The sequence below is a fragment of the Galendromus occidentalis genome, unplaced genomic scaffold (genome assembly GCF_000255335.2).
Source record: "Galendromus occidentalis unplaced genomic scaffold, Mocc_1.1 scf7180000077497, whole genome shotgun sequence".
Classification (NCBI taxonomy): Eukaryota; Metazoa; Arthropoda; class Arachnida; order Mesostigmata; family Phytoseiidae; genus Galendromus; species Galendromus occidentalis.
In genome coordinates, this window is record NW_003805485.1 from 901,732 (window position 1) to 927,263 (window position 25,532).

The following is a 25,532-nucleotide window of genomic DNA, read 5'->3' on the forward strand; positions in this document are numbered from 1 at the left end:
TATCTCCGGATCGAAGGAGTATATGTTTCGTGAAAATCCCAAATTGAATTATCTGATAGAACAGGTTCGTCGGGGTCATCATGGGAATACCCCGGGACGCATCGAGGTGGATCTGTTTTCGTTTTTTCTCTGTCTTCCCCAAACGCTGCCGTCTCCGTTTTCGGCTTCACTGAAAGCCCCTTGCCATACTGTGATCGGTCCGGACGGGTGTCGTCAATCTGGTCGTCGTTAGGGTCGTCGTTGTCGTCTTCTTTATTGTCAGCGAGTCTGCCGGTCGCAACAACAGTTGAGAACGATTACCATCATCATCACCGTCGTCGTCATCCCGAAGCATCGACAATGCCATCGTCAGCTTGGAAATTGTGTGAGCTGGGGATCGCTGACGAAGCTTTCTGGGTCTCTGGGGCTCCGCGGGCAGCACTTTCTTCAGAAGCAACAGAGTCAATCACCGGCTCTGAATTGATTCCACTCGGGACACGAGGTTCCCTCGATATTCTCACCAAGGCGTAATTGAGGACTCCTGATCAGTGAGAAATATGCAAATGAGAGTCTGGGAGCCTCGAAATAATTTTATTAATTAGCATTCAGTCAACAGGGGTAAGCGAAGATGACTCGATGCGTATTCACCGTGGGTCTGGTCTTCTCGATATATTCCATGAGTCCCCTGATTAAGTCGCCATGCATCGCGGAGAGCTTTGCTCCCAAGGCTCGTCCGCTAATTTCACCTCCCTCCCTGGAATATCCCAACCCTTCCGCTTGAGAATCCTCCACGATCATCTCAAATGCTTTACCCGGCCGTGATTATCCGTCAATATCATTTGTGCTTTGGGATTCAATTCTTCCTCCGACAAAAATTTCTCTGCTTCTCAAACAGTGTTTTGTCGAGCACTTCTTGGCGATTACGCAAGCGGATCGGATCGGAACGGGAAAAATCGTTTATTTTCTCTATGTATCGCCTCGGATGTTTCCTTCTCGGCTCGTTTCTGCCAGGTTGGCTTCTGCCCTGTGCGAAGAATCTACGCCGGCTTTCCGTGAGTCCGGACGCCGAACGGAAACCCCAGAAGATGCTCCTCACTGTGACTACTCCCTACACGCAGTGTTGTTGTCCGGTCGGCATCTGTCCATCCCCTTCATTTGTCCGTCCGTCCGTTCGTCCGTGTGTCCGAGCGACCGTTTATACGAGCGTTCGTCCAGCTCCTCGCCGGTCTCTAAGCAACGGAAAGCAACAGACTGCGAGCCGCGGCTGCTTGTGCTGCAGAAAAACGGAATGTTCTGTGAGAACTGGGCGACCAGCGCACAAAGACAAAAAACAAGAGATACGACGTTCTGCTTCTCTACGGACTTCGACACGGGCAGAAACACAAAGCCGGTAGACAGACTCGCAGACAAACACTCGAGCCCTATACAAACGGGTAAACGAACGTCGCTCGCATTCTTCGGAACAATCAGGGGGCGGTGAGGGTAATATGCGAAACTTCGTGTCCGTCCACATTGTTGCTCTCGTGTTTTAAAGCTTCCAATTGTTTGGCGATGCATACACTCCATTCCGGAGCGTACCGCTCCCCCAACGGCCGACTATCCCAAAATCGGAAGGACTGAACCGACGCACAAAGTCAATGAGATGAGCGATATACGGAGCTGGAGACCACGATTGAACTATCTTGAGATACAAAAGTGAGCTCATCTGCGAGCCCCAATCCACAGTGCTCATTCTACGTACATCGCGAATTATTTATATTATTTCTTTATAATATTATACGTGTTGGGGTGGTATCGTGGCCGAGACCTGGCTGAAGCTCTCGTCACCGCCTAGTCAATGATTCTGCCGAGAATACATTCCACCGAAGAGGGTGCACCACCGACCAGCAGACTAATAATCCGTCGACGTGAAGGATGACTTTCGCTGATGTTCGCGGTGCTCCTCCGATGAAGAACAAAAAAATGGTGAAGACCGCTCCAGCCGTGATAACGATAAGATTCATTAGTAATTGTTTTGTTCTGCGTGATCACGATCACCATCCGATGAATCGCGATTATTATTAGAGGTGTTAAACCTTGAAGCGTGGAAAGCTCCAGCCCCACGATGGAGATAAATACATGGATTGACCGGTCATCGCGTGAAAGCTTTTTCGAATGAGATCAAAACCGAAAAATGAGTGCCAGGTTCTAACATGAGCACTCATCCTTAGTCGGATATACTCGAGACGTCCCCGGCTTCGCCTTCCGAATAGTATCCTCTAAATATATTTACTTTCCTTTTCCAGGTAAGTCAAAATCATATTCGACCTCACGCTTCGTAATGGCTCCAGTCTTACCACGTCAGAATCAGGAATTCGTGGAGGGAACGATTGACGACGAGAAAATGGAACGAACGGTGCCCTCCAGAACAATGGGAGATTATCGGGGACCGAAGCAACGTTCATGAGGTGCTCTTCGACTGCCTCGTCTTCCTTTTTAGCAGGCAGCCCGGTCCCCGGTTCCGTGAGATGGAGCGCTGAAGGAGCCAAGCGTGATTGAATCAGGCTCCGACCACCTACACAAACAGTATCAAGAATTCAAATTCTTGTCATCCGTCGATGCAATCAGGCATGAAGATCCGAAAGCTTCCGGGTATCTATGTCAATGTGGTCGAAGGCGACCCCGATTCCCTTCGGAGAGGCGAGCAAGTTCCCTCGAAATTCTCAAGAATCGATAGAGGAGCAAAAACTCCGAAAATCAGTCACGGAAATGAGAAGAATGCACAACAAAACGCTTCGGTTGTTGTGAGCTGAATGAGATTCTGGCACCAAATGGTGAGCCAGGACTTCCTTCAGTCGAGATGGTGTCAACTGATGAACGTCAAATTCCTTCCCTTGCCGATCTCTTATCGGAATTCTTTCGGTCACTTGGACATGGTTCTGTTCGCTACGGTACGATGAAGAAGGAAATGGTGCTTCGCGAAAATTCCTTAGCGGAGACACTGGTCTTTCTCCTGAGAAGGTCAGTGAGTACCTCGTCAAGGAGGTGATCCGTTCCGCGTAAGCCTACGCTAACCGAAAAACTCTTCAACCGGATCCCCTTTTCTCGACTCGATGATACAGTTTCGCTATCACCCTTCGAGTTGAGATTTGATCGGGGGTACGATGACTGAGCTTGGACGCTCTATTCACGCTCATCAGGAGGAACAGTGATCGAGGAGTGAATGTTTCATTCGTTTATAAGAGGCATTAGGTTCGTTTCCGAAGCTGCTCCGAGAGCACAAGGTCTTCATCCTGAATGCTCGGTCGGCGAGGCGTTCGATGATCCACGACCCATAGTATTCCCTGGAAACAAAATCTCAAGACGGTTCGTTTATCCGTGAGAACAGCATTGATTCAATTCTCTTCCATCTCGTTGCTGCCTTCTTCGTTGTACGTTCAGTTGCCGGAGGGTAGTTTCCGCTCTATTTCTTGGCTGCTTCGTGGTATTCTATTGAGAACGAGCGATGATCTCTCGACGATCACAATAGACAGAGAAAGCGTCGAGCTGATGTTTTCCCCGATTGGAGCAAGCAGCGGACGGCCAACAGAACAATAAGCATGCATCACGACGCATAGCTGGTCGAATATTCCCGGACGACATCGATCCCTGCTCTCCGACCCTCGTTGTCTCCGGGGTCGGAAAGCAATTTCTGTCGCCTTGCGGGCTCTTCAGGAGGATTTTGAGAATCTTGTTCGGCATTTGCAGGGACCTGATGTGCTCGGGAGGTCCGAGCATTGCTCTGTAGGAGGTCCGTCCACCTACCGCATTCTCCTGATTCTAGGCTGACCGAGGTTCTTGAAGTCGAGTTCAGCTCAATGGAACATCTTAGGGTCGGTATCCTTCTAGCTCCGCAGAAACTCCGTCGGGAGAAGAGTAGCTCTCGAAGAGCCTTAAGGGAGCGAGAACTGCTCGGGTAGAGTGCTGCGTTCACGGCGATCGATTGGTTCTGCTTTGAGACAGGCACAACCTGAAGTGATTATTCCTACGATTCGACTATTGACCGTCACCCAAGGAGAATCTCGTTCAGAAATTCACGGTTGACCCGGGGAAGATCGATCTGTAGGAGGGCGGAGGAGAAATGACACCCGACAAAAAACAGATTCCTCCAGCCTGTGTCCGGCGGGTCGCGATCGAATCGGGTTTCCACTCCACTTGAATGAATTTTTGTTGGGCGTCCAGATTTGGTTTCTTCTCTTCTCCGCCTCGATCAAGACTCTCCCAACCCGTCTTTGTTTTTCCTCCACAATGATGAGCTCCGGACAAGCGATCGGGTGACACTCCCGTCGAATCGCATCTCATGACTTGAGTGAATTCCCGACTAGGCCTGTGCGAAGAAGAACACCGAGATTAAAAGGAGCGAAACAAGAAAATAACGAGGGCCTCCCTCAGTCAGTGTAGGCGCTGTCCGTTTTTTGCCCTGTTTCGAAACCCCTCACGGTGGCCCAAATTCTTCTCGATCGCCTCGGCCGGACAGGTCGCGAAGCCACAACAATTGCGTTCGCCTCCGACCCATTTGTATCGGATGCCCATCGAGATTTTCCCAATGGGGAGTACTGTATTGAAACTTGTCGGCCGAAATTATCGGAAGACTGACAGATGGGAGCGGAGATCGATGTTCAATGTGCGGATGATCCTGAAGAAGAAAGGTGAAATGAGCGATAAATCCGTCACAAATGGATCCAACCAGCAGAATATCTGGCACAGGAAAATCGATTCCGATCGTGATCTTTGTCTATTCGGGCTCGAACAATTACGCAGGATCATTGTTGGGTTTCCCGACCGGGCCCGCTCCGGCGGGCTTCACATAGTGTGCCTGAATGAAGAAAAAGAAAAATTGTTTTATCCGCATCCTCATTTCGACGCTGACGCGAAACGATCGCAGTGTTGCCGTAGACACTTCCGAGCGAACCGATTAGTTAATATGGTATACGTCAGGTCTGACGTTCTGCTGAAGCCTAGTGCTCCGGGCGCACGATTCTCGGAGTGCTCCTCGGCGAGGTTTTGTTCTCTGTGGTTCGATCCCGGAGCTTCTTTGCCGTGATGCCAGTTCCACGCACCCGGCTCCTGTGAGAAGAAAGTGTAGAGAAGAAAGATCTAATTGCCAATATTGGAAGCTGAGAATATTCTTGTATCGGCGGAAACGGGGACGAGCTCGGCGACGGAAATTGCTCTTGTCGATGGCATCGCACTGTAATGACAGCGGACAGCCGGCAATCGAGTTTTCGTCTGATGAATTTATGTTGCGTGTCCGTGCTCCTACCAATGTAATACAGAGGCGAATTATATAGTGCACCGAAATTACTCTGGAATGACTCATGAGTCTTGCTTACATCGCTGCTTATCTGTACGCCGTCAATTCCCAGTTTTCAGTGACGCGTGGAAGTCATTCCCATGGATTCCGGAACGCGTTTCCCGACGGTCGCCTTCGGAAATTATCGCCCAGAAGTTCTATATCTGATGAGAGACTCCGAGAGAATTGAAATGAAAGGAAGCGGGAAATGGAACAAGATAAGGGAGCGCAGGTTCGTCCGCAGAGAGCTGAAAATAAGCTCGGCACGGGGAAAAACAGATAGGAGAGGGATTTCGCGAGGTCAGGGAACAATGGACCAGGGATTCCTTCCCGGTTGCCTGCACTCGATTTTCGCACAGAACGTGCCGACCGAAGGAATTTCATTTCGGTTGAATAGACGTCATTCTATCCGAGAATATCCGAGAGGCGAGAAAAATCCGCTGTCAGAATCATGGACAATTCCACTGCGATATGGCGCCTAGACTCACTTCATCGGATCAACGCCGGCGTCGGGTTTGTTGCGGCGGTGTCCATGTTTCACGAGAGGGCTCCGAGGAAATTCGGGGAAATCTTGTCGAATACTGCTCGCTCTTCCCACAAGATTGAACGGATATAGGAGCCCGAGCATTCTCGAGGACCGTGTCCAATGAATTCCGAAGCGATCCGGCCCTAAAATCATGCGGCTATTCTGACCCGGAGAACCAATAATTGCGATCCGGGAAACGAATCACGCTGTCACGTTGCGTTAATACCGAGCCTATTTTTATTGACCGCTCCGCGGAAAGCTCGGAATTTTTGAGCGATATGTTCCATGAGCCCGCCGTTTCTCGCTGCCAGCATCGGTTATCGGACATCTATCCCACATCGCTTTCTGCTGTACGATGTTTTCGCAGCTCCTATGATCGTCTTGGAACAGGTTTTGTAGTGGAACAGAATCGGTGAATGGACGTCTCCTCTCGATGACGTTATCCACCGTCGACAACTCGTCGGCGAAGTGGGACTATCGCATAGAGGTCATGAAGACTTTTCGAGATTCATAGTGGGGACGAGAATCCTGAGGAAGCTCTTATTAGGCTGATTGGGGTCCCTTTATGTTCTTAAAGCGGAAAAGACGAAGTTTTTTTTCTCAACGAAAGACTTGTGCGAATGCGGGACCCGAAGCAAAATCGATGATCCGTATCCGAAAGCTCCGGATCCTTGGAAATCGCAAGCGATTTCCCTCGGAATGCCCGTGGTACTCATCGGGGACGACCGCGCCCAGATTGAACGGCAGCATCCATTTCTAAGGTAGAAGACGATTCCCGACGTTCCTGCTCGCTCGCGAGATCTTCCTCTCCTCTCCGGCTTCCGTGGGAGTAACACTTTCTGTTATGAAACGCTTCCTTCTGAGTCGGCTCGTTTGCAGCTCCGATCGGATCCACGACGGCTCTTGTACTAGGTTTCCCTTTCTAGTGTTTCGGTAATCATCTGAAAAATGATGGTTCTTTTTTGAATGCGGGGGAATGCCGAAGTCAGTAATTTTCGGGCCTCGAGTTTGAAGTATTGCGTCGCACCTTGAGCCGGAAACTCTCCCTAGGGGGAAACTTCGCCGTAATTACCCATCTTCGCTCTTCTTTCCGGTCGGTGCAGCGCCACAGGATCCATCACGATGCTCTTGTGCTTCATCAAGAAAATCAGTAGTTCACGTATCTCGTTCGCTCATACTTTTCGGTGTGCTCGAGAGGGCCTTTTACTTATCACCTCGTTTTGATGCTAGCGCACTCGATGTTCAACAGACTGGAAGCGAAGCGTCCCGCGATTTTCGGGACAAAGTCTCGCGACAACGATCCCCTCGTATCGCCGTGAACTTCGAACATCTGTCGATGGTCACAGCCCTAGCTGACAGGATGATGAAACCAGTAGCAGTCCAGTTCCGGTGTTTTGACTTCAACAGGAAGCAGTGGTTTACCGAACGATGTTTTTCCATCATCATTACTAACAGTGGCGTCCGTTGCTGCTGCAGTCGCACCGCCATTCCACTGACAGGTGTGTGGGTCAAGGTACTAGGCGCAGAAGCTGTCGGCCGCATGATTTTTTCTCTTTTTTTCTTCTCGAGAATTTTATGACTTCTCCCGGGAGTTTTCTACTGCCGGTAACAAGATAAGCGCCGGACGGCAAATAGTGATGCTAATAAGATCGGGCTCACCACCGGGATGAACGGTCGCAAACCATAAGAGGAGGAACGATCGGAGCCCTACAAAAGGGAAGAATGATCGTGGAACAGAACAGATTTCAGAGTAATTTTTCACCGCATAGGAGTCAAAGGTTAATCATTTCTATGCGTCAATCGGCTGACCGGACCGACGTCGGTTGCTGACTGATGCTGCCCGAGTAGTCAGCTCGAAGATGAACCTCTTAATCAATTTATCTCCTGCGAAAAGATCTGGTTAATGGGCGCTGGATTATTCATGAATTCATGATGCACCCGGGGAATTCACTCAATGACTGTCATAATTATTCGTGAGCTCACCCGGAGACCGCTTTGTATACACAAATTGAAATTTGATCATCGATGGACCCTTTCCGACGAATCGGTTCCGTTTGGCGCAATTCGCCGAGCTCCTAAGCAGCTGGCGGAAGCGAAGGACGACCCGGAGACTCTCAGAAAGGGGAACAAGGGAGGGGAGTTCTCAGCATTTTCTGCTCCCAGTTGCGGAATTGCGATTCCCTCGCTGCGCCCGGAGATCGCATATTGAGGGAATGCCTCCCAATCTTAGCTAGACATTGATGTCTACTCCATAACTTCTGTATAAGAGCAGTCAGCTGGCGGTGTCGCCGAGATCCGGGGACGAGCTGTCTTTTGCTCGACTGCGGTCATTCAACAGAAATTCTTGCCGACGGGAAACGCAAGTCAACACCGTGGCGAGTTAGTCAGCCTGAGGGCTGAAAACGGCCGAAACTAAACGAGTTCACGCGTGTCAGAGGTGAACTGAAGACCAGAGAAAACACCGCTCGCTGATCATGAAAATGGAAGAAAAACCAAATTCACTCGGCAGCGCGACATCTATCATGTCTCGTCCGCGTACCCTCTTATTTTGGCGATTCGCACGAAAGCGTAGCCCGGGAAGAGAGAAAGCTCTCAGCTTGATGTCTAGCAGGGATAATCGTAATGTCCTGACTCGATCAATTGGAATTTCGTTAGCGAAGAGCTTCGCTCAGGGAGCCCACCTCAGCGATTTCGGGATATACATACAAGGTTACCTATATGAATCCTTGCTTCCTGGTCGCTGCGTCCGAGCGGGTGACCGGAGAGCGAAATTCCGTGATGGACGTATTTGACGATGAATAATCCTAACTATGTATTTCTTGGAACGCAAGTCGGACAGCTCTGTCTATTCACCCTCGAGCTACGCGAAACTACGACTACGCTTATGAGTCATGTCCAAACGTTTCCGGTTAGTCATACGTTAATCACCGTGGCAAGTTTTGTCGTCATCATTGTTTTGGCCGGCTCCACGATTACCATAGACTTACCGAGCGGATTCTTTCTGACCTCACTGAGAGGTTTATACCAGTGCGACATAAGGAGTTACCTCGTGCCATCGGCAAACGTTGGAATAATGTCGGAGGACCTTTTGAAACGGTGGAGATCCCACCTTGCGGACTGACATCTTGTACATACATCCATCGACTGTTCGAAAGGGTCTTTCGAATCGCGCCATTCACGTCTTATGTTACTACGAGACGATTATCCGACCGGATTCCAATTGCGGATCGATAGAAGAATCGCTGCGAATCCCATTGTTCGATCGAGCTATCAGTCCAGTTCGTTCGATTCATCAATCAAACTACGGATTCGTGGGATCTTCGTCTTGTAGGGTAAATCTATTTCAATTGGGGACGGAATACCCTCCACGGATATGGCTCCGATATGGGTCACGCACTTCAAAGAGACTCTTGTGAATTCAATTTTTTCTTTATTTTATTTTCATTTTTTCCATCGATGCCTCGAGAAATGACAGAATTTCCCACGAGCGTTCGACACAATTTCGGCGATGGATTTTTTTCGGCACTAGTGATGTCATTCACGGAGAATCATCGTGAGCTTCGCAGCGAACACCACAAATACACGCTCGATTTGCCATTTATTTTATCCTCCGGGTCCAAACTTCGGTCTCTGTGACGGAAGACGAATTTCTGTCCTCGACATCGACCATCCGCCTTCGGATTCCATCAATATAAGTCATCCCATCCGCATATCAGTCATATCTCCTCGGGCATACTGTTCAACCTCATCTTTTTGTTCCGTCTACACACACTGCCGATCATTTTCCATCGTTCCGCGCGAAGATTGCCCATGCTGCTTAATGCTGGAAAGAACGTTCGTTCTACGACCCGTGGAATCTCGGCGAAGGGTTGTCCAACAACATTAGCGCTGCATGAGCTCGACACTGATTTCCATCGTGTCCACGATGATCGGCGCTCATTATCATGGACATCAACTGGAAGATTCCGTCGGAGTGTGGAGCCGATGCCACTCGCTGCGAGAGCTACTTGTGATTGCGACAATCAGCCTCGTTGTCACCGTGTCGGTCAGCCGATTCAGACCACCCCTCATGATTGAGAGGAAGAAATAGAGTAGAGCCAGTAGTGATGATTTGCCATCGGACTACATATTTTCCTAAATGGTGGTAATTTCTGATCACCTCTCAAGCATCGTCCGACTCGACGATCCCTCAATATTCTTCCGCTGTCTCGGGCTGATTCCATCTTTCCGTCAACGCCGAAGCTGTCGCTCGGATTCCGGGGTTGTACCGGGTAGCCGCCCCAACTTCTCGTCCTCCTTTGATATCGAGAGTCAATCCCACTCCATACCTAAGAAATGAAAAAGGAGAAAGAATCAAGGAGTCGCGGAGGCTGAATCGATTTCCAAGCATGTGGGATGACAGCCGGCTGATACTCCAAACGATCCGATAAGCCAAGGGAAAAAAGAAGAGCGAGGCTTGATGCCCGGCTTGATGACTCCATGAGCGAAATCCCTGTCATGATCATTCGAATCAATCTGATCACTGATCATGAATGAAAGAAAGCGGACTCATCATAGGTACGACGGAGCTATCATCGAAGCCAAGACCTGCGGGGTGCGTCGTCCTTCGGCACAGGAACTCCGGAGACTGGAATTCCCGCTGCATTGGTCCGATCCGAATGAAATCGCAGCAAATGCAAGCATGCGGCGTGACAATTCCCTCAATCGTCCGAAGCTCCTCGAGTCGTGCCTCTCGGGTACCGAAGATTCATCTTGTCGCAGCGTGATCGAGCGACAACTACGACACTTCTCGGACAACGACGATCAGGACTGGCGATCATGGTTTGGACCTCCGATACAGCACATCTTGACGGACGCGCCGGTCTCGTTGCCGATTCGCCCAATCGGTGACCTGCTAATCTTCGCTCAAGACTCTCCCCATCGGACATTCGCAGCGGTTCCGGTTTCGCAAACTCCAGCCTTCCCTTCGAGTTTCCAGGCTGAGCACGGGAATATTAAAGGAATATCAAATTAAAAGATGCGGCGCTGCCAGATGATGCTTCACTCGCCCCGACGATGATTTTAGATCTCATCTGCGCTTTGTTCCTGACGACTAGTCGAAGTGCGCCGCAGTTTCTTCCACGCACAGGCTCGAAAAAATGACGGAAAATCGCAATTGTTTCTGACTCCTTCCTTCCTTGTCTCGTTTGCGTCGCGTCGTTTCGGCGAGCTCCGATCACGTGACGAGAATGCCCGATCGATTAGAATCAGAAAGTATATCGAAAGGTGTTCTGGTCGAACAGAAGTCCGTTGATTGAACGGTGGCGTCCCTTGCCGAATCTACATCATCGTTTCCTTCCATTCTACACGGCGGCGGTGAAAAGATGTTCGTCGCCATGAAGACGGTGGCGTCGAAAGAGAAGTTCCGTTCGATTTCGGCTTAGATTGGGGAAGTCATTGACAACAAGAAAACATGAAATTCGCTTCTGAAGCGAAAAGAAAAAATGAGGCCAGATCCGAAGCGATGACGACGCTGACAATATATCGGGGACATAAAAGAAAAGCCCTCGGGAAGAGCCCATGTCGAAGATTTGTTTGTTGTAGAGCATCGAGTTTTCCCTCCCCTTCACCCCTGCACCCGTTTCGAAACGAGGGCGGGAAAAAAACGCATTCGAAAGGGGAAAGATTTTCCCCAAGTTCACAAGGGTCGTGAGCATCGTTGGACGAGCTACGCAGTCGACAGGGATACCCCTCAGCGAGTCCCTCGATTCTGTGAGAGCATCCGTCTGAAACGAAAACGGGAGGGTCTTATCGGTCGTATATTCAAATGCTTCGATCTCATCCGGGGTTCTCATGCTGCCTATTTTCTTTTCAGGGAACTCACGAGGATCCCATTCTCTTCACGACGCAGTCGGACCCACTGACGGCGTTTTCATCTTTAGAGACGAAACGCTGGTCCGATCTTCGACTTGTCGACGGCGATCGACCGAACGAAGGTCGATTGCAGATAAGATACAAAAACGAGTGGAGATCCGTTTGCACGAATTCTCGAAAGTGAGTTCGCGGCTCGTCCGGAGCTGATAATTTTCCTCTGATGATGATCTTTCCGACACGTCCGTTGCTAAAATATTCCATCCTCCACAGCTGGACCCAAGTCGATCTCGGAGTAGTATGCCGACAGATAGGATTCGGCGGGGGCGGCCAAATATATCGATGGTTCGAAAAGTATAATCACACGGAGCAGCTTTCCCTGTGGCAACCGAACTGCAGGGGAGACGAGCCTCAGCTGCAGTCGTGCGGTGGCTGGGATAATCGCCTCCTCGGCAGCGGGATTTGTGGTAGGTGACCTCCGTAGTTGATCTTGCGCCGAGCCTCGACAAAGGATTCGATCGCAACTCGAACAGGAAAATACTTCCCTCATGGCTCCGGAAACTGTCCTTGCAGATTATCACCTCGACATCGGTATCCAATGCTCTTTGAAACTGGGCGTCGAAGCGGCGAAAAACTGGCGCGGGATTTCTTTCCTCAGAGCTCGAGCATCGAGACGCAAGAGATTCTCCAACCGAGTCGAAAGACTCATCTCAAAATCGGTGAGGCGTTGTTGTGAGAAATTTCTTCCCTTATCCTTCGCCTCTCTGGATTCGCTCCGGAGTTCAAGGAATCGCTTCACTGGATTGTGATATTGCTACGATCGTAGAAGTTTCTGGTGTTCTTCATGCCTCCGTGACCTGTCATCATGAGGTTCGGATGTTCCTCCATGTTAATCTAAGCTAAATTATTTGGAATTCGCTTCCATGAAGATTCTTCGCAACGTGACAATCCGTTCCGCTGGTCGCGATCGATTTGGGGAAGCTGTTCCAGCGCTCCAAGTCATAGGAAACCCGCCGGTCATGCAAGGCTTACGCGTTGAGGGCTCTGCGTTCACTGGCCTCAACGTGACTACGCCTGACGACTACTTTGTCGTCCAAGACTCAAAATTTGTCAACAATCGAGGTAAGATTACCCCGAATCAATGGGGGAAACTATCGGTAATTTTCGCGATTCGCAGTTTCTATGATTATTATTTGAGCTTGATTCCGAACATCGTGATTTTCGGCGGTTCTCGTGAATACAGGCGGAAGACTCACTGAAGTCTCACAGAGGGACTCACTCCCGATTTTCTGTCCAAAGATCGATTCTCGGTCGGCAGAATATTCTGTCAAGCGATCAGAGAGTAGGAGCAATTTCTCTCGGATCTCCATCAGTCGAGAAATTCGGTTTCTTCCCCGGGTCCGGAGTCCAGCGGATCATGACTGGGATATTCCTGCGGATTTCAGAAGCCAATCTTGCGCTAACTCATTTTTCTCGATATTCGACTCGATTTTAATGGACGTCGCGACATGAGTTTCTCTGCTCGCTTTCAGGCTACGGAATCTTCGTGAACTCGAGTCGACTGCAAGTCCATCTGCGCGGCGTCGAAGCGTCGTCTAATGGAGCTGACGGAATTCATTACACGTATCACGAGGCTCCCGTTTCTTCTTCTGAACAGTTTTGCTCTTCGCCCATGGGATCCGTCTTTCCCCAGAAATTCGTGCAGACCAGCACAGATGCGTCGCACGGTTGCACTCGGGTGAGTTGTCTGGCTGAGAAAAACATACGTACGATGAAAGTCCTGGATGAAAAGAGGAAATCGATCCATATACCGAGTATATATGGACCTGTATGGTATTATTCGCGATCTCCTCCTGTGCTGCCCGACTGCCCGGTAGAAGCGAACGTGTCGCTCATTCACTCTTGGAATATCTTCGGCTGTCAGTCGACTCGACTTAGAGTTTGTCTGGTCGCGCAAATCGATATCGGACCGCGGTGACTCCCATCACTGACACACTCGACTTTGCAGACGATCACCATTCCTCAGTTCCAAAGGAATAAAGATGAGGAATTGACTTTGCTGTTCAAAGACTTCCGGAGAGTTTCCCTGGATTGGGATGAAAAACTAAAGGACTATTTCAACCGGTGAGCACTCTTGTCCTCCTCGGTATTCCCGCTCGTTATCCCGATTCTTGTTCAAACGGAACCAATCTTATTCAAATACTTCCACCAACAGGCACAGTCCCGAGTCCGCCGATCCTACAGTGAGCGTTTATGATGGACCACGTCAGTACGAAGAGTTTCTTCTCGGAACATTCGTCATCAACAACGATACCCGACCCCATACTTTTTCCTCGAAACGAGGCTACAACGAGCTTACGGTGAGAATTAACGCCGGACTAGTGCCGAGCTCTAAGCTGCAAGGCAATCAGGCGATCTAATCGCCGAAACTCGTTCCACAGGTGGTGCACAGAGCGGCATCTCTGGTAGCCGTTACGTTCTCCCTCGAAGTTTATCTGGATCAGGGGAAAGTCCACGACGTCAACTGTACCAACTGCGATATCTCCAACAATAACGGTCGAGGCGTCTGGGCACGCGAGATCGTGTCAGGACTCGCCCTGCGCAAGTCGCGCGTAGCGAACAACGATCACATCGCTGGCGTCCACGTTCACAACGGGGTGGGCGACGTTATCCTGAACAAGACCACAGTAGCGAACAATATCGGCGACGGTGTCAACGTGACGTACGCCGGCGGCTATCGTCACGTGGAAGAATGCGTAGTCGAAAAGAACACCATGAACGGTGTCATTATGAACACGAACTACACGAGTCAGTACCTTTCGTTCAACCACACCGTCCATGTGACTCGTTCGAGAATTTTTGACAACGGGTTCGCAGGACTCTTCTTCGGGAACAACTGTCTCGCGGACGCGCTCTGGAACGTGTCGATGTCCACGTTCAGCGGAAACGGCGACGCTGGTGTTTTCTACGAGTCTTGCCATTTGACCAGCTCGAACATCTCGCTGTACATCACCCACAACAAATTCTTCGCCTCGAAGTATCTCGGCGTCAAGATTAAGCCCATCTACAACGTCTACGCCTTCGTAGAGAACAACCTGTTCCAGGACCATCTGAATGGGGCGCTTCTGATTTCGAACCAGGACTCCGACTGGAGCTATGCGAACCGGTCTGCATACGCGATCGTCAAGGAAAACTTGTTCCGCTCCAATGAGGGAAGTTTCATTGCCAAGGTCGGTGTCATGCAGGACTCCACCGTGCAAGAATTGCTCTTCATCAATAACGTCCTCGAACGGAATCGTGCCACGGAACTCTTCCCCGGACTGAAACCACGCTCTCGAGTCGCTGCCGTGGTGGCGGTAGAATCGAACAACACAATGATCTACCGGAATAAATTGTTCAACCCGGATTCGAAATACGAACTGGGGGTCCATCTCGAGGACAGCTCCAAGATCATCAACGCCACCCTCAACTATTGGAGCACTCCCGGTCGGGATGAGGGAGAACAACACGCCAGACAAGTCTACCTGAAGATCTTCGATAGGAAAGACCGCTACAATCTGGCGGCTGTCGAGTTCCTTCAGTACCTGTTGGTTCCGTACGATCTCAACTCGAGAGACCAAATCTCATCGCGGTACGATAGAGAACGCGTCATGTCGTTCGACACCCAGGGCAACACCAACGAGATCGGGGGTGAAATCGCAGGCGATTTCCAAATCGGTCCCGGCGACTACCTGGTCAGGCGGGACATCTACGTGAAGTCGAACGCCAAGCTCACAATTCATCCTCAGACGAAACTGCTATTCGAGCAATCGATCGGTCTCATGGTCCAGGGGGAACTGAGAGCCATCGGTCACGCTCAGGAGAAAATTCACTTCACCGCATTCTCCGACCCGGTCGCTCACGAGATTCCCTACGACGAATCTTTGCCGCTGGGCTCGCCGATAAGCCTCTCACAGGGAACCTACGGCCGGGTGGAAGTCGTCGTGAACGGCAGGAAGGGTGGAGTCTGTAGTCATGGATTCGGGAGACGCGAGGCCGCGGTCATCTGCCATCAGCTCGGTTTCATCATGTCCGACCGAGACTGGCAACTCGAAGAAATCGACATGCCCGACACTCCGATACCCGCGGTTGTCTCCGATGTCAGGTGTCGGGAGGAGGACAGGAACTTCTTCCTGTGTCGACACCGAGCCCTAGACGACGTTTTCGAATCGAATGCTTGCACGCAACTTGTCGGCATCCGGTGTTTCAGAAGCTCTTGGTCCGGCATTCGACTGGGTCCCGCGGCCCGTCGGTCCGCCATCGAATTCGCGGAGATCTCGTCGGCGGGACAACTCGACTATTCCACGCACAAGTTCAAGCCTGCCCTGCAGATCGATATGAACAACCACGAAATCAAGAATGTCCGCATCGACAACAACATGGCGTCTGGTATCGGTATTACCTGGAACAATATTTTCGCCCAGAAAAGGAACCCCTCAATCCAGATGTGCACCATCGAGGGCAACAACAAACACGGAATCGAAACCCGGGCTCAAGGTGTAGAGTTGTCGAAGAATACAATCCAGAACAATGAGGGCGCTGGAATCTTCTATAACCCAGTGCTCACGAGAAGCGAACATCTTGAGATGCGGCAGTGGACTCCGACGGAGCTGAGTGTCTCGATCCCTCCCGCCGATCGACGGCCTCAAACAGTGTTCTTGGAGCAGGACCAGGCGAAATTTTTAATTTTGGGAACCACCGAACCCAACGTGGAATTCGAATTCGAGATCAAATGCAGAGACAGCTTGTCGATCGGGATTCTTGTCATCAGTCCGTTCCAACTGGAGTCTACAGAAAACGTGACATTCAGCAAGGGACGTCGAGGCTCGATCAGGGAATGGCATGAGACGTGGGATCTGAAGCGCAACTTGACTTCGTTCCCGCTGCGTGAAGCCGGCTATGTCGTGGCTGCAAGATACTCCAGCGGTCCGAACCCTGTTGGGGGCGCTGTTATCTACCTGCATCCATCAAATCCTCTGGGTGAGCTTTCCCTATTCTTCCTTATTCCCCAGTCACTGTACTCAAGGAAACCTACCCCAATATGAGATAGTCGTCAACTCCTATCGGCGAAAAACGCAGTCCCCGATTACCTTCCCACGGTACCGCAATTCTCCCCGAAGAACGTGGTGCAGATCCTTATGTTCATCGACCTGTCGATCAATGTTAGCCCTCACGTAAAAGTATTCGTGTGTGTGTGTGTGTGTTGGTGTGCGTCTAATGAAGATTCCTGCCGTGTTTTTTGTGTAGGTGTGTCGAAACGTGAAGATGTCAGCTCCATTTCTAGAAACACAAATATCGCGTCCGCAGCTAGGACAACGTCAGGTAGAAACACCCGCAACAACAACCCGAACAAAAAGCGTATTTTGCAAAGCCTGATCCAGAGATCGTATCGTGCAGGTAGATTTCTCATGGTCAAGCCTTGCACGATAATAAAATGGGCTTCTAATGGAGTAGGGAGCATGTAGGACTTCGTTGGTCGAACCAGCTAGATTAGCTTTCTTGGAAGAGTGACTCGTGTTATATTTTGGAAGTTCGGTAGCAAACTCGGACAGGGAATTCAAAAAGAAATTCCCATGCTTCAACAACACATGACAGAGATGTAGTCACGAATGCTTGGCACGAATGGTTCCTTGTCTCACGCAAGACACACTCTTCGGAAGATTTCAAACTCACCCCCGCCAGAATCCCATCACCTCTTTCTGCATCTGCGACTGATCGGATCAGTCACTCTCGAAACCTCTTCCCTGCTAGACTATCGTTTCTGTACCCCTCCTTCACCTTTTTCCTTCGCTGTATCCTTTCTGGGCGATGGTTCGCCATATCTCGGCACGGTAGCCCCGGTATCTCGCGTCGACTAAGACTGGTTTTCCTCCATTCAAAATCAGGTATGGCCACGTACTACGGCTGGTTGGAGTATATACCCTCGATTCAAATCCTTGGGAACACTCTGGAAAACAACCTGCATGCGTTCTGGAGTTCGCATTTCAACCGAGATCAAGGACAGGATGGCGAGTTCTACAATCGATACTCAAACGAAACGATTTACTTCGCCAAGAACATCCTCAAAGGCTCGAGAAAACAGAGCGTCTACGTTTCGACACCGCACTGGGATCCCCTTAGGTGAGTATCTCGGCCGTATTCCGCCCAGCGGGTTCCGTCTTAATTCATTTTCATGAAGAGGGGACCAAAGCTCTGGAGTAAAAAGACGATGGAATTTCTGAAAGCGAATTCGTCTGCAGGCATCAACTGGCAGAAATCAACTATACCCTTATCGACAACAACATTTCAAAGAACTTCGGCGGTATATCGCAATATTCACGGGACATCCGCTCATCGAACAATCTCTACCACTGGACCTTTGCAAACTGCACCATCACCGAGAACCAAGGCGGTATCCAGCTGCGCTTGCCTTACGTTCTGCAGTACAACGAGAACTTTACCCATTCGATCGTCTTCGAGAACAACTATTATCGAGACAATAAGTGAGTTCAGCCGTGGATTCTTCCAAAATTTTCCAAGCGAGACGGAATCCCAGCCCCCTACAGGAAGGCACCGAGAGATTTCAATTGACTGTGTGTGCTTCATCTATTTCGGTATTTTCCTATCGGTGGTCATCCCTTGACGAATAATTGAACTATCCACAGATGCGGAATCCACCTTGACGGACACTTCGCTCGAGTCAATATCACCTCCAACAGTCTGACCGGGAACGAATGCTCTAAGGGGGTATTCACCATCAGCGGCATGGAAAAGGTTCGATCACTGTGAAGAGTCTCAATTCCTCTCCCTCCTCTCCATGCCCACGAATGACTTGAGCGATTCCCACAAAGCTGACTCGCAAACTTTGGATTCCAGGAATTACTGATCGCAGAAAACGTCATGGAGCGAAACACCGCTCGCTATGCTTTCGAGATCAATATGCAATCCCACTCGGAAGAATTCAGTCAGGTAAGAACTGAGAATTCCTGCCCAGGACGCAAGCACTTCAGAACAATGTGGACGTAACTCTCGTCTAATCCTGGACATTCTTTCGGATTGCCCGGAATTGACGGTCAGAACTCCTCGTGGGAAAACTCTGAATGATCGGGAAATCTTTTGTAGGTGCCTGCAAACTTCTTCGGGAATATCATCCGGGACACCGCGCCTTTCTCGACGGGGAAATACTCCATTCAGACTGATGGCGTCGCATACCAACCGAAGAGCTACGCGCTCGCTCTGAAAGGCGTCCAGCAATTCAACATCTCGAGGAATGTGTTCGAGAACCCTCTCATGGAATTCGAGTTCGTCGCTGGAATAACCGCATCGTCCATCACGAACACGCTGAACGTGAAGTCCAATTACTGGGGGACGCCGAGTGTTGCGAAAATCCAGGAAAGAATCTTCGATTTCGACGATTGGAACAGTTACGCCATCGCGGATTTCGTGCCCTTCCTAGGTAAGCACAAACTCGATGACAGTATTGGAAGAGTTTGGAAAGCCTCTCTCCCGGGGCACATGCGGCCTCGTACAAGCCTTCAAAGTGCCAGAGATCACAAGAGGGTTATTTTCCCCGTCAGGATCTGCTAGCGCGACCGCTGTCCTCCTCTACGAAGATCTCACTCGTTTGGTGGTGGATATCAATAAGCCATTGGGCGGGCGCCTGTACACGAACCTGACGCTGACCGAACGGGATCGTCCTTATGTTGTCAAGAGCGACCTGACTATCATGCCCGGAGCTACCCTGACAGTCACCGATGGGGTAGTTGTTGAGGTGAGACTGTTTCCGTGGAAGCATTGCGATCTAATGTCTCGAGAGGGATCCTTTCAGCACAAAATTCCTCGACAATAACTCGCATATTCGCTCAGAATGCATGGCCATGTCTCAATTCTGTGAACCTCTCCTAGGTCTATCCCAGCGTCGGGATCCTGGTCCTCGGCAACCTCAACGTGATGGGTCGCGATCGGAATCCTGTGTTCTTCCAGCCGGCTCGGAACCTCTTGACCAATCGTTACGTCCAGAAACGCCAATCGATCCTCCGCGAATTTGACGATCTGTCCGTCCGTCTCTGCACGGATCAGGCTTGCGACGATCTGAAGCGACGTGACGGCTTTGTCGAGGTTTTCAATAAGACCACCCTGCAGTGGGTTCCGATCTGTGACCCGCGTTTCACCGAACGCACAGCTCAGGTAGTCTGCTCGGCTTTGGGTCACAACCAAGTGAACGTCCAACTGCACCGGGGACCGCGTCTGGATGTGGGAATCAACGAAATCTCGAGAGTTCGTTCGTGGACGCATCCACTCGAATGTACGGGAGAAGAGAACAGTCTCTCCGAATGCGAGTGGCGACTCAACGGATACGGTGTGAAAGACTATTCGTGTACCTACCTCGGGGAGGACTTCGTTTACGTTCACTGTGGCGATCTGAACCGATTCCCCGACGAAGAATACTGGGGCGGTATCCGATTCTCGGTTCCCGACAATCTTGCCGAGTCCCAACGACTGCAGCAAGACCATCTCGCGCGTTTCAGTCAAAGCTCATCCTCGGTGCAGTTCGCAGTGATACAGGGCGCGGGTATCCTGCACAACGAGAAAGCGGCCGCTCTCCAGGTGGTACAGCGCAAGGTCACGGTGCAGCTGTGCAACATCACCCAGAACGCCCACGTGGGATTAGAGATCATCGCCTCTCCCGGATTCCAGTTCGTACACGGCGTGAACTTTACGAACAACCTCGGTCCCGCGCTGAATATTCTCACTCTCCACGGTCAGACAAACGACCGGGACTCGAACTTCCTACCCCTGAAACGGATCGATATACCCTACAATATATTCGGTCTAGTGGACATTTGTGACAGCAACAAAGAATTCCACCTGAAAGGTCGCATCTTGTTGTACTACAAGTACGACTCGAAACCGGTAGATTGCATCAAGATCTTCCGGACCGACGTGGCGACAATCGGTTTCCGGGTTCTTCAGTTCAATCTCTTCAACGCGACCAATTACTCTCCGAACCCCGATAATATCGAACTGTACGACGGAGATATCTTCAATTACACATCACCCCTGCTCGGAACCCTGTATCCGAATCACGACCAGAGAGCTTTCTACGAAACTCGACTCGGTCGAACTCTGAGCGTCAGGCTCCATGCGACAGGCGGCAGCGGCGAGAATGGTTTCATCGCCGAAGTTCTTCCGTTGCCCGCAAGGACTCTCGCCGGAAGAGAAATCATGCACAACGTGACCGCGTGCCACTTTCTGAACAATGAACGTGGCGCGGTCGCTTACAGGTCTGCCGGGGAGATCACTCCCACGATCGGAATTCGTTACAACAGGGTCGAGCAGAACGGGCAACAGCTGTTCGGAAACTTTAGCTCTGTCGAGGGGTCACTGTTCCTTGACGTCCAGAATGTGTTGCATCTCGACGTCATAGAGAACACGGTGCTCGGGAATCAGGGTGGACTCTTCGTAAGGATCGATTCGGACCATTCGGTTTCCGCTGTGAAAGCTATTGTTCGAAACAACCTGTTCTTCAAGAACTTCAACCGGGAAACGGTCGCCTTCCTGGGAGGCAAAGCGGGCTCCCTGCAACACGTCCACATGTTCCGCAATTACATATCGAAGAACCAAGCAGAGTTTTTCGATAATATTGTGTTCTACAAGGTGTCGATGAACTTCAGCGAGAACCTCGTTGTGGGGAACAGAGGCCGTCATCAGCTCGCTGTGTACGGATTCAAGAAACAACTTTCAAGCGATCAACTGGCCTACATGAACTATATCTGGGATAATGAAGCAACGCTGCCGGAAGAAAAAGCTACGATTCTGGCAATGTCGCCCGGTCAGATCTACCGCCACAACTACCTCTTCAACAGGATGAATTATTTCGAGCTGGTCGTCGCCAATAGATCTGTGTAAGTGTTGACTCGTAATCTTGTCCGAATCACCCGTCTTCCGAACTTTTCCCGATGGAGAAGTTCATTTTGTCTTTTCGCCGTCTTGCAGGAGCATGGATCAGGAAAGTCGAGACTACATCTATCAGCACCAGCCGCTCCACGAGATCCGAAGGGATCCAATCTTTGTTGATGCCACCAATAATTGGTGGGGCTTTAGTGAGCTCGTCTCGGTGTCAGGACGGATCAAAGTGAGCACTCCAGACAACCTCTCTTTTACTAGGAGAAGCTCATGGCATAGTTTCTGGGTGGTGATACAAGTGTTGCGTTCGCATTCCAGGATTCCCTTGACGAGCCGGAGCTGTTGAAGGTGCAATTCGAGAGATATCTGTCTTCGAATGCATCTGTGATAGACGGTCACTGCGTCGGGGGCTGGAAGAAAATCGGGAATACTTGCTTCCTCTTCGTTCCTGCCCGTATGAATTACCAAGAAGCGAAGAAATTCTGTCAGGTGATCATTCGAGCATTCTAATTGTCCTCGGATGGCGGGAAGATCGCTGGCTGCTCAGACCATCTTATCATGATATCTCCCGTCGAGTTTTTTCCAATGAGCACCGATTTCTTTCAGGCTGATGCCGCATCTTTACCGTATCTCAAGGGCCGGTATGACATCATCGAAGAGTATATCCTGAGTATTCAGGATGACTTCGATATTCTCTATGACAAGGTTTGGGTCCAGTCTATCGATGTTCCGTTGGACGAATGCGCAGTGCTCTACAAACAGAGGATCACGACATACGATTGTCAGGAAAGATTACCATTCCTATGCGAAAGAAGTGAGTCATTGGATCAGGGTCTCAACCTAAACATGAACGTACCCATCACGAAAAAGGAGAGTCCAGCCTGCGATATATATGCCCGCATTTGACTGACCATTGTGACTCAACAGCGCAAGAAATTTTCATTTCGCTGGGGGACCAGTGGTACGTGGACCCGTTGTCCATCGCCGCGATGTCGGTGCTGCTTATCTTGCTCCTCGGTATCGCGCTGTTCTCACTGTTCTGGTGCTGTAAATCACACGAGAGGCATTTGGAAAAGATGGAGCGGCGAAACTCTATAAGGGCATCGATACGTTCTAACCGAGGATTTGAGTACCAGGTGAGCAGCGAATTAGTCTCAGAAGACCATGCACGCGGACACCCTCGAGCCATCTCCGAATCAGCGTTTTTTCTAACGGTATCCACGTTCATGTGCTTTGCAGGGATCTTTGGATTCCGTGACGAAACTCCCCTTCAGCACCCGATCTCAACAGACTTTGGACTACAGCGACGTCGATGAGTTAGATGACAAGTTTGCTCATGATCCCCAACTAGAGAACGCCAACATCGATGAGCTGGTCAAACCTTCGTTCAACATGACCTTCGAAAATCAGGGGTGAGTTCCGATTCTATTCGACCGCATCCTGGAACACTCGGGGCCTTCCGAAGAGCTGGCGATCGAGCCGACGACGGGTTAAGATTCGATGGAGGGAAGATCTTCGTTCACTCCCTTGCTGGTGCACAATTAACGATAATACTACTCCCGGCAGTTATCACGACCAGTCGAGGGACAGCAGGGACTGGTCACAGGGTACTGGGTCTACGTTGGACATGAAAAGAGAGATAGAAGCAGAGAGGCCGCGAGCCGGTGAACGAGGCAAGATCTCACGGGATCACAATACGTTCACGGCGCCCGCCTACGAGATGAAGACTACTCCCGTGCACAGTAAGTTCTGGAAGGATTGATCCCCCTTCGAGAACATGCAGATTGAATCTGTCTGATAGCGAGGCCGACACGACAAAACGCAGAAGTCCTCCATGTATTCATGCTGGCGCATCATTCGGATAAAATATTTTCGAAACATGTACAGGGAATCAAGAGAATCGTCGAAAGAGCGAGAAGAGAGTCGAATTCCATCCAGAAGTCAGAGTCGTCCTTTATCCGGACGACGAAGATTCAAGAAAAGATCGCGATCTTTCTAGGAGGGGCACCATTTGAGAAGGGGATAAAATCAATCGAGTCATTGGATCCGGAAATTTTGATGGAGTCCAGAGAGGCTCAGAAATCGCAGAGGCCTCGCAAGATCATGCCCAATTTTCACCGAATTCAGAATTCAAATCCCTCATCCCCCATGTTTCCATCGCATCATTGGCGAATCAATGAGCCGCGCCTTCTCCACGCTGTCACGAGAATGATCATGCTGACGACTTACACGATATGTGCTTCGGGATGCTCATGAATCGTTCTCTTCACAGAACCACCGATCCATGAGTCCACGCAGAAACTCCCTCCTGCGCCTCCCACGCCACCGACTCCGATGGAGGACGTGGCTACATTGCCGCTGACGAGCGGCTCAGTCTTACGTGAGTTCGGAGTATCAATAATAATCAGCCCCATTGAACAATGTCGCACTTTGATCCGCTCGAAATCGCGAGCCCTTGCCAAAGGAGCTGGTGTCCTCAGCTCAAGGATTAATGCTCTTCTAGATCCTTCGCCGACGAGGGTTGCCCCACCTCGACCGACCGCGAGGCCGCCCCAACCTCCCGCTCCCAGCTACGAGAACGCTCCTGCCATGGCTTTCAGTCGTGAGCCTCCACGTCCGGATCAGCCCAAACCAGAGGCGGCTCTACGGCGTCGAGAGGAAGCTCTCAGAGCGAAAGAACTCTCGAAGAGCCTCGAGCCTCTCAGGAGTGAGGAAGTTCAAGGAGGACGCTTACCATCGAGAAGTCTCAACGCATCGTCGGGTTCATTGAAACCAGCACCCCTAGAAACGGCAATGTAGAGTATGTACAGTGAGAGAGAGAATTTTCACGCTCGTCTAGAAGATTTCCAATTTGAAAGTGGTCAGGTTGCCGGAGCTGAACTGCCAAAAATACTTCGATGATCGACGAGGGGGACGAGGACTACTACGAAAACCTGCCTGAAAGAAGTGTACATAAGAAATTCTAGATATACTCAGAGCCGACAATGCTGAGCAATGATCCATAGCTAGCTATGTAGATTACGAATGTCGAAATGAGCACCCACTCACTGTCCTGAAGGGAATCCGAGTCGTAGAGACAGTACTATGGGGTGCTCGGAGAGCTGGAAGGCTCGGACGGATGGGAGAACTCCAGAGAGGGATTCTCGGAGTTATTCCCTTCTCTCGCAGAAAGAATAGTATACGATTGTAAGTTTTTTTCATCTCTCGATTCATCTCTTCACTCTCAAGCCTAGTCAAATCAGATCTGTTTATTCGATCTGACCGGATCATTTACATCTGCATTTACTCCCGCTATCAAACTGAACGGGGGAGGACGGAAGACGCTCTATGAGCGATGGATTAATTTGTCCGAAGTGACGATTGTTCAAGTTGTGGGGGAGCCTTCTGTTCGAATGGCTGTCGGTCCAAGGATCTGACGCTATTTGCCAAAGCATCAAATTTTGAGACAGGAGTGTTTATGCCTTACAAGCAGTGGAAACAGAGAGATACACTTTTAGAAGAATCATTTTGATATGGTAGGTAGATGAGCTCACCGAGCTCGGCCTCGATTCTGAATGAATGCATTTCTTATTTGGATGATACAGGGATGTTTCATGATGATTGATTGATGAATGTTTACACAGAGATTCAGATCCCTGCAGTGATTCTGAACGGCATGTGCTTTACCGGATAGGATGTGCTAGCAACGCAAATGAATAAGTAAGAAAACAACGAATCGGATGCAAGTGTGTATATCCGTACGAGTATGTGTTTGCTAATATAACATACTCGACGAATGAATGAAGTCGGTATCGAATAAAGTTCGCCTATTTCTTACGATTTGTAGACACTGCAGTCTCCATGAGCTTCGTGTTTTCCGCTTGTAGCTTCCCTTTTGGTATCAGGTTTCACCTTCCCACCACTTTACAGTACCAACCGTGTTATTCTTTGAGTCGCTCATTC

At 50.2% G+C, this 25,532-nt stretch overlaps 1 protein-coding gene across 1 annotated transcript in view; it reads left to right on the plus strand.

Annotated features, from left to right (window-relative positions):
- Positions 1-24,856, plus strand: part of bark (C-type lectin domain-containing protein bark beetle) — a 42,353-nt gene extending 17,497 nt beyond the window's left edge. Inside the window, 23 exon segments of the mRNA XM_029112381.1 lie at positions 11,671-11,849; positions 11,940-12,133; positions 12,240-12,385; positions 12,596-12,788; positions 13,199-13,404; positions 13,675-13,790; positions 13,882-14,026; positions 14,108-16,685; positions 17,591-17,825; positions 17,945-18,187; positions 18,350-18,458; positions 18,561-18,653; positions 18,807-19,140; positions 19,262-19,455; positions 19,590-21,589; positions 21,681-21,819; positions 21,909-22,079; positions 22,197-22,404; positions 22,518-22,726; positions 22,791-23,002; positions 23,157-23,332; positions 23,863-23,970; positions 24,094-24,856. Of these exon segments, the coding sequence (XP_028968214.1) occupies positions 11,671-11,849; positions 11,940-12,133; positions 12,240-12,385; positions 12,596-12,788; positions 13,199-13,404; positions 13,675-13,790; positions 13,882-14,026; positions 14,108-16,685; positions 17,591-17,825; positions 17,945-18,187; positions 18,350-18,458; positions 18,561-18,653; positions 18,807-19,140; positions 19,262-19,455; positions 19,590-21,589; positions 21,681-21,819; positions 21,909-22,079; positions 22,197-22,404; positions 22,518-22,726; positions 22,791-23,002; positions 23,157-23,332; positions 23,863-23,970; positions 24,094-24,389 (8,484 nt within the window). The 3' untranslated portion in view covers positions 24,390-24,856.
- Positions 24,857-25,532: the final 676 nt, after the last annotated feature.